The sequence below is a fragment of the Protobothrops mucrosquamatus genome, unplaced genomic scaffold (genome assembly GCF_001527695.2).
Source record: "Protobothrops mucrosquamatus isolate PMUCROS unplaced genomic scaffold, P.Mucros_1.0 scaffold548, whole genome shotgun sequence".
Lineage (NCBI taxonomy): Eukaryota > Metazoa > Chordata > Lepidosauria > Squamata > Viperidae > Protobothrops > Protobothrops mucrosquamatus.
The window spans coordinates 64,712-77,443 of NW_015386852.1; the positions used below are offsets into that span (position 1 = coordinate 64,712).

At 35.9% G+C, this 12,732-nt stretch overlaps 1 protein-coding gene across 1 annotated transcript in view; it reads right to left on the reverse strand.

Annotated features, from left to right (window-relative positions):
* The window catches only part of MTMR12 (myotubularin related protein 12), a 33,726-nt gene that overhangs the window by 11,277 nt on the left and 9,717 nt on the right, over nt 1-12,732 (reverse strand). Inside the window, 8 exon segments of the mRNA XM_015817014.1 lie at nt 3,125-3,195; nt 3,448-3,526; nt 4,125-4,249; nt 5,559-5,665; nt 7,655-7,730; nt 8,664-8,820; nt 9,291-9,384; nt 10,738-10,922. Of these exon segments, the coding sequence (XP_015672500.1) occupies nt 3,125-3,195; nt 3,448-3,526; nt 4,125-4,249; nt 5,559-5,665; nt 7,655-7,730; nt 8,664-8,820; nt 9,291-9,384; nt 10,738-10,922 (894 nt within the window).

Below are 12,732 nucleotides of genomic sequence, written 5' to 3' on the forward strand. Positions count from 1 at the left end.
GGGTTCACCCATCACACTAAACATGGTTCATTTAATGATGACCCTATAGAGAAGTCAAGTCAAATGAGTTCACGGAGTAATACTAAGCCAGGATTAAACAAATCAAATTTTATGACTGCATTCTGAACGAGCTTAGCAGGTTTGTTGTACCAGTTCTTATCCTGCTGAGTAACAAGACGGGAGAGTAACAGACATGCTAAACACCAAGGCATCTAAACTAGCCCTCTGCAGGCTAGCCAACAGTACTACTCACAGGTGGAGAAAAATGGGACAGCAGAAGACAGGGTCTTCACTGAAAGGAAAACAAGGAGATAAGACAGAGGACAGATGCAGGTGTTAAACCAGAATCCAAGAAACATGCTAGAAGGGCCATGTTTTAAAATATAAGACAGCTCCTGGGTGTATCTTAGTCAGAAATTTATAGCCATGTACAAATGTATACAGACCTGAACACCTCAAGGGTGACTAAACCCATTTCATTTCTATTACATTTGCGGTGTGTGTGTGTGTGTGTGTGAATCAAACAAATAGGCTCAATCCTCTTTTAGGAATGGGATAAAGCATGATGTGATGCATTTATTTTCAATGTTTGAATATAAATTTTCCTAAAAACATTGGACAGTTGCAAAAAATGACATTTATAGGAGGAGGGAGTATTTTTTGACAAATCTTAATATTTCGTTAGAAGAACAGCAACGAAAGTATCCTTTGAGGGCATGCCCATCAACTTTTCAAAGTGGTTTTCAATATTCAAACACTAATGATGCTGTTCTTAAGGCAAGGGATTGACAGAAAGGTGTACGTGATGTTGGCAAAAATGTAGACCTTGATGTAGAGAACTGTGCATTTAATGTAACTGTAAATGAATTCTGAAACGGAGGGATAAAGAAAGGAATTTTGTTAAGACTTCTGCATGCTAGTGCTCAACAATAAAATGAATGCAAATTCTCTAACCTTCATTTATAAACTATAACTTAATAGAAAAAGTACAAGGTATTCAGAATCAGTAAGAGCAATAGTGGAACATGGTTAGAATTTGCTTGCAAGTAGTCATAATTCCACTGGAAAAAAACTAAAAAAAACCCTTAAGCTTGAAAGCACTTAAAACAAATAATTATAATTAGCTGCCTACTTTTTTCTTTGATGATCAAGACAGCAAAGGGTTGGCAGATGGTATTGGACACTCTTTGATAAAACAGGTTAAATAGATCTATTTGTATATCTGTTCAGGCATATTTTTGGAATGGATTACACCCAATCAGCCTATGGCTTATAACCGGAATGAATGTAACTAGCAAGAGATTCTTCTAAGACAGAAAGTTTGTGTTGGGGGTAAGAAGTAGTTTAGTAGACAGAATACTCCTATTTGGAATATCATTTCCAGAAAGTTGTATCAGGTATTATTGCTCAACTCCTTTAAAGTTGTATATTGGTACTAAGTGTTACATGAAGCTCCCATGAAAGCTCTCCAGAGGTTTGATCTACACTGACATTAGAATTTTAAGAAGCTGAATACTGAAAAGGCAATTTTCCTTTGTAGCGATAGGCCAGGGGTAGGCAACCTTGGCTCTTTTATGACTCGTGGACTTCAACTCCCAGAATTCCTGAGCCAGCCATGCTGGCTCAGGAATTCTGGGAGTTGAAGTCCACGAGTCATAAAAGAGCCAAGGTTGCCTACTCCTGCGATAGGTAGTCCTTAGTTACGACCATTCATTCAGTGACTGTTCAAACTTGTGATGGCACTGAACATGTGTTTCATATGGCCAGTCCTCTGGTGCCCAGCTTGCAACTACACCAGAGCTTCTCATAGTCATCATTTGTGGCCTTCTTTGCCAGCTTCTGGCAAGCAAAGGCAGTGGGGAGGCTGGCAGGGAGGGTGCAAATGGTGACCATGTGATGTCCCTGCTTAATGACCCTCACCAATCTGCTTAATGATTGCAACCAGTAATACCAGAACTGCCATCATTAAGTGGCATGTTCATATAATGCCGTGCTTTATGATCACATCGTTTAGCTACGGTAATTGCCATCATTAACTGAGGGCTACCTGTATTTTATTTTTAGTATTTTAACCAGTGCTTTGGATTCAGTAATGAACTGGTGGCAAATGAGATGCAACACAGACAACACAGGTGACCATTTGGGTGAACTGATCCAGATGGAGTAACAGCTTGAATTTTACTCTACCTTTCTATAGTGCTTACTCACTATACAAAATAGTTTGTATTTGGAGCTAATTTTAAAATAATACTATTGTGTATTATTTTTTAAAAAATATATGTCTGTCTGTCTATCTAGATCTGCAGGAAAAATAGTTATACGAAACAGTGAAACACAAAGGTATGAGTGGATGTAGTTAATAATCTACAAGACAAGTACTGTAGTTACCTAATCAATTGTAAGAAAAAAAATGTTAGCTTCTTAACGATTTTGTTGCAATTCATGTTACAAGCTTACTTCTTCATGTATCACTACAAGATCATCATTCATCCACTTGTAAAAATGATTTGTGTATCTTTCAGTTAACAATCCTGTTTCTTTAAAAAAAAATGAAATTACATCCCATGTGTTATTTTTTAGAAATTGAAGGAATTAACATTTATTTATTTATATGGATGTTTATCCTGTTCAAATTGCAAATAACAGAGTGGTAAACACTCCATTGTTTTATAATTTAAAAATTTCAGTCAAATGTTGTAAATTGTTTTCAAATACCTCTATAAGCAGTCCTAAAATAGTTCCATTTGGCTAATGTGTATATTGGTTTACTTCTGAATAATTCGGGGGTGGGGATATTCCAGACTATACTTGAAGCACAGTTAGATTGTGTTTCATGTATAGCGCATGCGGAAATCAACAGAATTTGAAAAATTGGATGTTCTGAATATTTTTTAGGAATTAAGTGAACATTGATCAGCAGTATGTTTTGAACTATTTTGCTTCTTCAAATAAATTTTCAGTCTGAGGTTATATGTATCCAATGTCAGAAAACTGTCAAGTTTAAATTGTTTTAAACATATTTACATTGCAAGCAGTTCATGAATGAAAGATTTAAGAACTAGATTTTATTTTATTTCATCTACTTATAATTGATAGGGGGGGAAATATGCTTTCTTGAACTTACCTTGAAGAAGAACATTTGTGCTCTGTACTTCAAGCAATTCAATAATATCTATTGTTTTTCTCAGACATCGCCTGGAAGAACATGGACAAATTAGAGCTTTAATATATCTCATGAAAGTGGAAGTAGAAAGGCATAATTCTGTTTGGAATCAACTGGGATTATGATTCCAAGGATCTTGGATAAATGACTGTATCTCAAAATGAAGTTGTTGAAGTTGTTATTAAAATCTGAGGATACATCATGTTGTCTTGTATTATCTTAAAGACTTGATGGTTTGCTTTCCTAAGTATATTTAGATAATACAACTTAGGAAGTTAACCTACCTTATGATTTCTAGCCAATTTGTACTTTCCAACAGTGAAAACCATTTTACATCAGTATCCCAGAATTCTGCACTGTTATCTGAAAAAAAAAACCCAAGATAATAATTTTAGATATTTACATATGAAATATAGAATGCATTTATGTCAATGAAGCTCAAAGATTCAAAGAGATATTAATGATTGTGTTATATTCTCACATATTTTTACACCAGCAGAATCCATGTAATCAGAGTATACGATTTCTTGTTTTATTCTGTATTTAAATAATGCTTCAACAATACAAATCAAAAGAATGGTCAACTATAGAAAGGCACTCAATAAAGGAATGTTTATACCAATCAGTAGACTAAAAAAAACTTCTGAAAGAAAGGTGAAGTAGAACTCCCCCCCCCCCCAAAAAAAACCCCAATAAAAAACCTTGAAACACTGATTAGGATTAATATTTATCAGTTCTTACTGCAAAATTACTTTACGGTTAACAAAAGCAGTAAAAAGCAAAGAAGACAACAAAATCTGGCTCTTTTGAAAAATAATCCATTAATTCCTAGTTTAAGATATGACATGCATCTGCAGTTTTAAAAACAAGCCTTTGAAGTATCAATAGTAAACACAGCAGTTCATGCCTTTTTTCCACATTAGAGTTGTAAAACATTTATTTTCCTTATGTTTTTACATACCTATCAAAAACAGCTGTTTAAATCTAGTATATGCAACTTGGATTTCTTGCAAAGATGGAAGGCTGCTTGAAAGGTCTTCAATTTTCAAGGCTTCATATGGAGGCTTATCAATTGTTTTATACATTCTAAATAGAATAGATTAAGAACATTCAGAACACAGTAGAATGCATTAAACTGGAGACTTCTTTATTTGGCATCAAAAGGGCAGAACTATCAACTCTGGGAACAAATGTGGCAAGATTGTCAAAGTTCACTAATTTTATACAATCTTAGGATAGAGAAACAATATTTCTGTTTCTGGGATTTTTTAGCTAGCATACAATTTTACTTTAAATCATAAAGAATCTGTGGGCACCAATCTTCCTGACCTCCTTCTCTGTATTGTTATAGAGAAAAATATATCTTATTGTGAAGAAACTTAAACCTTCCTGGAGTATTAAGCAAGAAAAGAATTTTTAATAGAAAATATTTGCTATATAACCTATTGTTACATTTCCAACATCTTTCTTGCAGCTCCCATTTATTGTATTTTGTTATTACTTTTTGGAGTGTTTTGTAAGTTTGATAAATGTATTAATAAAACTAAAGGACTGGTATCCTAATGAATGGATTTTTATACCTTTTCTCACCCAAGTCCCAAAGCAACTTCAAGCCTCATTGTGATTTAGACTTGCTTTTCTTAGCTAGATGAGTGAACAAAGTGTTCACTAATATCATGGTCTAAACTCCCGGACCGCAGTCCACTGCCAGGCCATGGCCTATTTGCAACCAGGCTGTGCAAGCAGAGAGCCAATGTGCGCACCCATGCGCACAGTTCGACTTGTGAGCAGAGGGCTGGCATATGTGCACACACACTTGCAGCTCAAATTGCACAAGTCGAGCTGTGTGTGCATGCATGTATGTGCCACCCCACTGCTCAGGCAAGTTGAGCTGCATGCCTGCTGCTCACACGGACCAGTTCCCCTCTTTTGCCCCCCACTGGACTGCAAAGCAACAAAGTTTGGGGACTACTGGTCTAAATTATATTGATACTTATACATAAGATATTGCTGAAAGCGCTGTATCTTTCCCTACTGCCCAAGAATTTGTGATTTAAAGTACTGGGGAATTAAAGACATATTATAGGGTTGTTCAAAATTTATGGTTCCAAAAAGAGGAAATCCTAGGGAAATTTCTGTGACCAAATTGATCCAGTTATTCCACAATTAGGCTAGCAGTCTTCTGCAGCATTCAGAACACCACACAAGGCTTCTACTCAGATCTGCTTCCAGAAAAATGCCAGACCATGCAGAATAGTGATCCAGAGAAGGACAAATATCTAGTATATTATCAATGGGAAAGAAAATGACAGCTTGCCATTAGGAATTAAGTATTCATAGAGTTGATGCAGTTGAAAATGCAAATGTACTAAGTTGAAACAGAACTATTATTTACCCATCCAAGAATAGTTTGTACAGCTGGGAAGTGTTGTCATCTTGTTCTTTGGCAAAAGTTGACATCTTGAGGAGAGCAGCGCCATTATGGCAAGACCAACACCAAACCTGCAGTAGATATTTACATGTTGTGATTTGGTTATGTATGAGAAACATTCATTTTGTTATGGCGTAGTAGAGGCGTCATACAGCACAAGTTAAGAGTATTCCACTCACCATGCATAAAATTCAGTCCCCTGAAGAGCACTTAACATGAAGGTGGATGAAACAGTTTGGATAATCCTTCAAACAACAATTTGGATTATCTTAATATGGTCCCATGCTCCTTCCCCATTAGATCTAGCCATGTACCACAGGATTTCCTACCTGGATTAAGAATCAATGTATAACTGTGTACCAGCAAGCTAAGTTTTCTGTCATCCTTTTTATTTTGAAAAAAGGGAAGTTTAAATGCACTGTTGAATAAGAAATTGCTGAACTGGCATAAATCAAAATGTTTCAGGCAATTTCAGAATGTTTCAACAAACAAGGTTTTTTTTAACATATTACAACTGTTAATTGATAAGGTACTTGTAACCTGTCTCATATATACCCTGCCTTTGCATAATCAACCCATATTTTCTCTCCCCTTTCTCCCTCATCTCACCCCAATTTACATCCAGTATTCAATGTATCAGGTGAAAGGAAGCACAATTGACAAAAAATATGCCTTTTAATAAACTATATTGGTTGGAAAAGGTGTTTCCAGATTCTTCCTGATTTTTTGCCATCATAGGCTAACATGACTCTCCTACAATATCACCCTTTATGAAATGTTTATAGAATATATGCTTTTCTCTAGCTATAGCTATAACTATTGATATAAAAAACACTTTCAGCTTTCCTTCTAACACATGCAACATCACTAGAGTTTCTAAGAGGGCCAACCCAGAAGAAATCCCATTTAGCTAACAACTGGAGCAAGGATTTTCTTAGCAATATCAATCTGTAAGATTTCACTCCCTTTAGAAATTCTAGTTATCTCCTCTATCTGTTTTAAAAAGAAGCTAAAACATATGTTCAAGCATGATTTGAAGATGGCTGCCTGAGTTTTATGACTTATGGAGAGGACTTTTCACTCCTTATTTATTATTTGTAAATGAAATAATTATATTTCAATGTTTTGGGGGGTTATTAGCATATTAGTTATTTTTATTTATGGTATTTTTTATGATACTGTTAGATACCATGGGATGGTTTCACTGGTTCATGGGAGAGAGCATAGGAGAGATAAATATGATCAATGTAAATGAATGGGGTAGTTAGGAAAGCTAATACCATGTAGGAGTTAAGCTGTTAGACTAGGGGCGGGAAAACCCAATTTCTACTCCTCCTTAGGGACGGAAGCCAGATGGGTGACCTGGATCAGTCCTTCTCTCTCAATCCACATCAGTGCTAGGTTCTGCAAAAAAAGGGGCCTAACAATAAAATTTTTTGTCACATCACACATTGGTAGCTTTGCTGCATGAACCATGACGAGTATAAGTCAAAATAAATCCTACAGGTAAGCAATACTCATGCTAGAAACAACAAAATGGGCTAGAACTAGGATATATTCCCATCTCCCTACGCAAAGTTGATTTTACATGTATCAGTAGAATACTAAAACAGAAATTGGAACTGGAAACTCAGTCTGAATCAGGTTACTGGTTCTGAATTGAAAAAGGCTTTAAAGGCCTTAAAAAAAATTATTTGCACTCATCCAAATCAAAGGACTGTTTGAACTGATCTATTAACTGTATCCATTAATCCTACTTCCCATATACTCTACATATACTCTGTATATGTAGAAGCAAACAATAATTGAGCTACATACATATGTGAGACAAGCTGTTAATATTCAGTTTTGCTTATCTCTGACTGTGCTAAGACTATATAATTTAAATTGCACTCATTTGATGTTACCCAAATCATTTAGTAGTAATAAAGGAAGCCGTGTGTGTGTCTGTGTGTGTGCAACTTATATATGTATATGTAATATATAATGTAATGTAACACAATATACATGTATATATGTTTACAAAAAGCTTCTTCAAGCTTGTCAACAAATACACTCACTGGAATTCCTCTTCCTTGATACTGCAAAATGCTCTCTTCAGCAATAGCCATTGGAACAACAAAATAGGGAGGCAACCTGAGAAAAGTCAATTTAACAAATTAAAATCTGCAAGTTATTCAGACTTATCTCTTGGTTGGGGCTTCTCATTAGAGTTCAGTTAGTTAGAAATTTTTATTGTACAGAAGACCTGAAGACATTTTAAACAGTTGATTGTCTTGTAACAATGAAGACTGCAGCCTACATCTTATATTCTCTTGGGTTTAAACTCTCTATTAAACAGAAATCTAGCTTTATATTCCTTATCCTTGCTGTTAGGGAGCCTGTGGATATCATAAAGTAGGGTACATAATGGATCATCTGTATTAACTATATTCAGAAGCAAACTTTGAATGTGGTGAAAAATGGGTGCAAAAGTTACCATGAACCTCGAACTAAAGAAAATGTATTTTACTTCTGTACAAAAGTTTAAAATCTATCATCTACTCATCACAATTAGTTTCATGAACCTGTATCACTTGCTATATCTACCTGCTCATATTCTAATTTATAACAGAGGTACTCCTTGATTTACGCCAGGTCTTCTTCCTGAGGCTGCTTGCAATGCTTCTGAGGCTTTCTGAAACCCTGCAAGAAGGTTGTGCCAGCCATTCACTATTCTTACAATGCTTTGGAAAGTTTCCAAGGCTTTCTGAAGCATCACGAGAACAGCCCACACAATTTAGATAACAGTAGGTACAGCCTTCTGGTGGGGATTTAGAAGGCCTCAGAAACCTTCTGAAGCATTGTGAGAAGGGCAAGCGGCCTTGGGAAGAAGATATGGTGCAGCCAGCTGCTGCCTTGCATAGAGCCAAGCTGGGCACGCTTCGTCAGCAACGGAAGGAAGATGTTGAGGGTTGGCAAGGTGACTGCAGAAGGGCAGGGAGGACAAGGGACATAAAATGGAAACCAGTTTGAGTTGTGGATTGTTCAGTCAACAACGTTAATTTTTAAAAAGTGATGAGTTCTTACTTTTTAGAGACTTTATAACCTTCATTGGCATTCACTGCTTTGTATTTTAGATTTCCTTTGGTCCGCTCCAATTCTTGACGCCAGTCTTTAATAGAATGAAACCATACTACTTGATTCTCTTTCTCTGTTAAAATAAAAAAAAAATTTTTTTTTTAGACTGGACAATTTTGAACTTTTCAAATGGATTTTGCATCTTAACCCAAAACCTGACAAGAGTTTGTGAAAGATGTTTTTTAGTTAAGATAAAACACACTGGATTTTTTTTTCAATTGTAATGTAGGTTTTGTTCTTAAAAGGACCAATTACCATCCTGAGATGTTTCAAAGCCAATGTTTCAGACTGTGACCATAATAGGGGATGCATATATTTTCATTTTTAACAGAAGTAGCAATGTCACTTTTTAATCAAATTCCTGCCTACGGAATATTGATGAGTCTTTTACAGGTATCTATTGAAGCTCACCTCTTGAATGTACATAAACAGCTATTATACAATCTATTTCTCATCAGGATTAGACAGGACAAATGATCAAGCTAGCCAAGGGGGGAACACAACAAACCTATTTTAAAGAAAGCTGTCAACACAATAGAATCAAAATAGCAAGGCAGATATATTGTGCATGCTTACCTAAGTCATTTGGGGCAGCTGATGCATAAGAGAACAGAAACAAGCGTTTAAATAGCTTAGGGGTCTGTGTTTGATGAACTACGCCACTGACAATCTAAGAAAGGAACAAGATATCAACATATTCGTAAAGCATTCATGTTAGTTAGAAAAAACGAATACCTTCCAACTTTGCTAGACTGCTGAATAATTTCCTAAAGTGACCATATATACTTCAACAGGCTAATATCAACTCTGTTGAAATGCTTTTTATGGACTTCCCCTATTAGCATTTAAATATCTGACTAGGAGATACTGTCTAGCTAGCATACTGTAGTACAAAGGATACAAATCTCATAAGTTGCCTGCATAGCTACTTGTCAGTAGATGGAATTGTGTTGGAATTAAGTTAGGACAAACAGCAGATGGAAACATACGCAGAAGGTTCTAAAAGTCAGAATGAGAATGAATGAATGAATGAACAAATGAAGTGAATGAGGAAGCTGAAGATTAGGACCCCAAGTTGATTTCCTCTGTAATGCTTTCTCTAGTTATAAGTACAGATTTTTATGAAAAGAAGGTTTGGAGAAGATTGAGAATGCCCACAGCTCCATGATTTGGCCATAAATTTCCTGCATTTTGTTCATACCCTCTTTCTTCATTCTTAGCAACATTAACAGCCAAAGTAGGTATAACTAGATCAATGTAACCTGCAAAACTGCAATACATTTCCAACACTCAGGTTAGAATTCAAAGCAAATCAAACACAGAGACCCAAGATTTATTAACAGTCACAGGAGCTAAAAACGTAACATATTATACACAGTTAAGATTCCTCATTATCTAAAAATAAAGTAAGGAATAGTCACGAAATCAGTGCCACATAGTACCCTATTTTTCTTCACTGTATGTTAAATCAAATGAGAAACATTCACATGGTACAATTAATTTATAAACAGAATCAAGCAATTAGGATATAGTCTATTCCTTAGACTAAAATCAGTGGTGGGATTCAGTTGGTTCGCACCACTTTGGCAGAACCGGTAGCTATTTTTTTGTTGCCCAGGCCCAGAATGGACTTCCGGAAGCGGCATCCACACAGAGAACCGGTTGTTCACATATTTGAATCCCACCACTGACTAAAATGTAAAGGTATTTTAGGCAAAAGTGGATTCACGAATGAAGGCAAAAAGTGGATTCAAATCTGTGCTAAACTATAATAGGTTTTGTTTGCCATTCATTTAGCATGCAGATTGTAAATCAATGGTTTATAGTTGTGATTAACCGAAAACATGGCTAAGCCACAACTAGACAAAGATGCTTCAACAAGGTAGGACTTTCTTCCCTGTTTAATTTTCAGATATTCTTAAAAAATGTAACTCGGTTGTAACATTTGAGTGCTCTTCATGAAAGTTTAGTCATAGTCCAAAGGTTTGTTTTTAAAAAAGGAAATTGGTAAGGCCATAATTACCCTTTTAACTTCTTCTTCCTTGGTATATCTTAAGCAGAAGTGAAACACTCTAAGATCTTTACAGTAGATTATTATTGTTTCTGGATATTTTCTCAGTTGACCACTTAGAGGTTTTTTTTTCTCATCATAAACTGTAAGGAAAGTATAGGTTAGTTTTAACATTTATTCAGGTAAGCAACTTACCACTATTTATCCAGCAAATCAGTAAACTTAGATCTTCTTGCCTGCAAAAATATTCCTACGTTTATAGCCATCACAATGAGAAGCTGGGAATTAAAAAAAAAAAAAAAACAGGAATTTTTTCCCAATTTGCTTGAGAGGCTAGAGCAGTGTTCCCCAACCTTTCCGGGTTGGCGGCCCACTGCGAGCGCAAGTGGCGCTGTGAGTGCTGGCACCTGCCGCTCACGTGAGTCAAGCTGTGTGTGTGCATGACAGCCCGTCGCTCACATGACCTGGTTGCAAATAGGCCACAGCCTGGTAGTGGGCTGCGGCCCACAGGTTGGGGACACCTGGGCTAGAGAACCACTTAAAAATTTAAGATGCTGGAATATACAGTTTCATAATGAGTAAAATACACCTGAAAGAACACATTGCTTAAGAGAATCAGTGTGCAGATCTGTGGCCTGGGCTGTTGCTAATGTAGTTGTCTCTGCAACCCTACTTTGATACTATTATCCTAATCACTAACTGCAATGTACTTTTTTTATCTCCTGCAATTCATGTTGAAAATACAAACAATATGCAAACTTTCTCTCAAATATTTGTATTCCTGAAGATTTGAATAATACTTGAATACATGTTTCACAACAATTTACTGCTCAATTGAATTTTAACTAGAACAGAAAGTCTTTTGCTTTTGTTGACTCATGCATGCACTGATAACCTCAAGGTTGGGTTAGTAAAGTATGGTCTTTGCAAAGCAGGCAATGACATTAATCTGAAAACCACCTGGCCAAAAACGTATCAGGACAAATAATGTTGTTCCTTTCCAAATACAGGTAGTCCTTGACTTACGACCACAATGGAACCCAAAATTTCCATTGCTAAGCAAGATAGTTGTTAAGTGACTTTTGCCCGGTTTTATGATATTTTTTGCTACAGTTAATCAAATCACTGCAGTTGTTAAATGAATTGTGTGCTTGTTCAGTGAATCCACATTAATTTTGTTTGTTGGAAGCCAGCTGGGAAAGTTATAAATGGTGATCACATGAATTGGGAACAGTGCAACTGTCATAAATATATTCCAATGACCTGAATTTTGATCCCTTGATCATGGGCATGCTGCAATGATCGTAAGTGTGAAAAATGGTCATCAGTCACTTTTTTCACTGGCATTATAACTTCAAACAGTCACTAAACAAATGGTTGTAAGTTTTAAGTACCTGTACATCGTAGTATACATCACAAGTTGCTCTCCAAAGCAATTCAAGGATCTCACAATGCTGTTAAAACTCTGGGTGGTTCAGACCCAAATTATCTTGAGGAATCTCATCTCCCATACAGTCCACAATGGAAGGAAGCAGGATGTCTATGGAGATGCTCACCCAGCTAGGTCATAGTTATCCCAAAGCTGCTTTTTCACAAAGCAACTGGATTTTGTTTTTTCTTTGAAGGTGTTTTGCTTTTCATCCAAGAAGCTTCTTCAGCTCCCCAATATCCAGTCAGAGCCGAAGAAGCTTCTTGGATGAGAAGCTAAATGTCTTCAAAGAAAAAACAAAAAAGCCCAGTTGCCCCATGAAAAAGCACCTTTGGGGAAGGAAGCAGGTTTTGTAAGAATGGAGAAGTATGGTGAATGCAGTACTGTACAATAGATCTAATTAGACTTTGCTTTTATATCCAAAAGTGATTTTGCTTATTTCTTACTCTTCTTCTTTACTTTGCATGTTTTATTTATCACAAATATGTGTAGTTTTGTAATTAAAAACAAAATTAAAATATTAACATTACATTTAAAAAATATCTAAACCCATGTTTGACAAAACTGAACTTGTATTT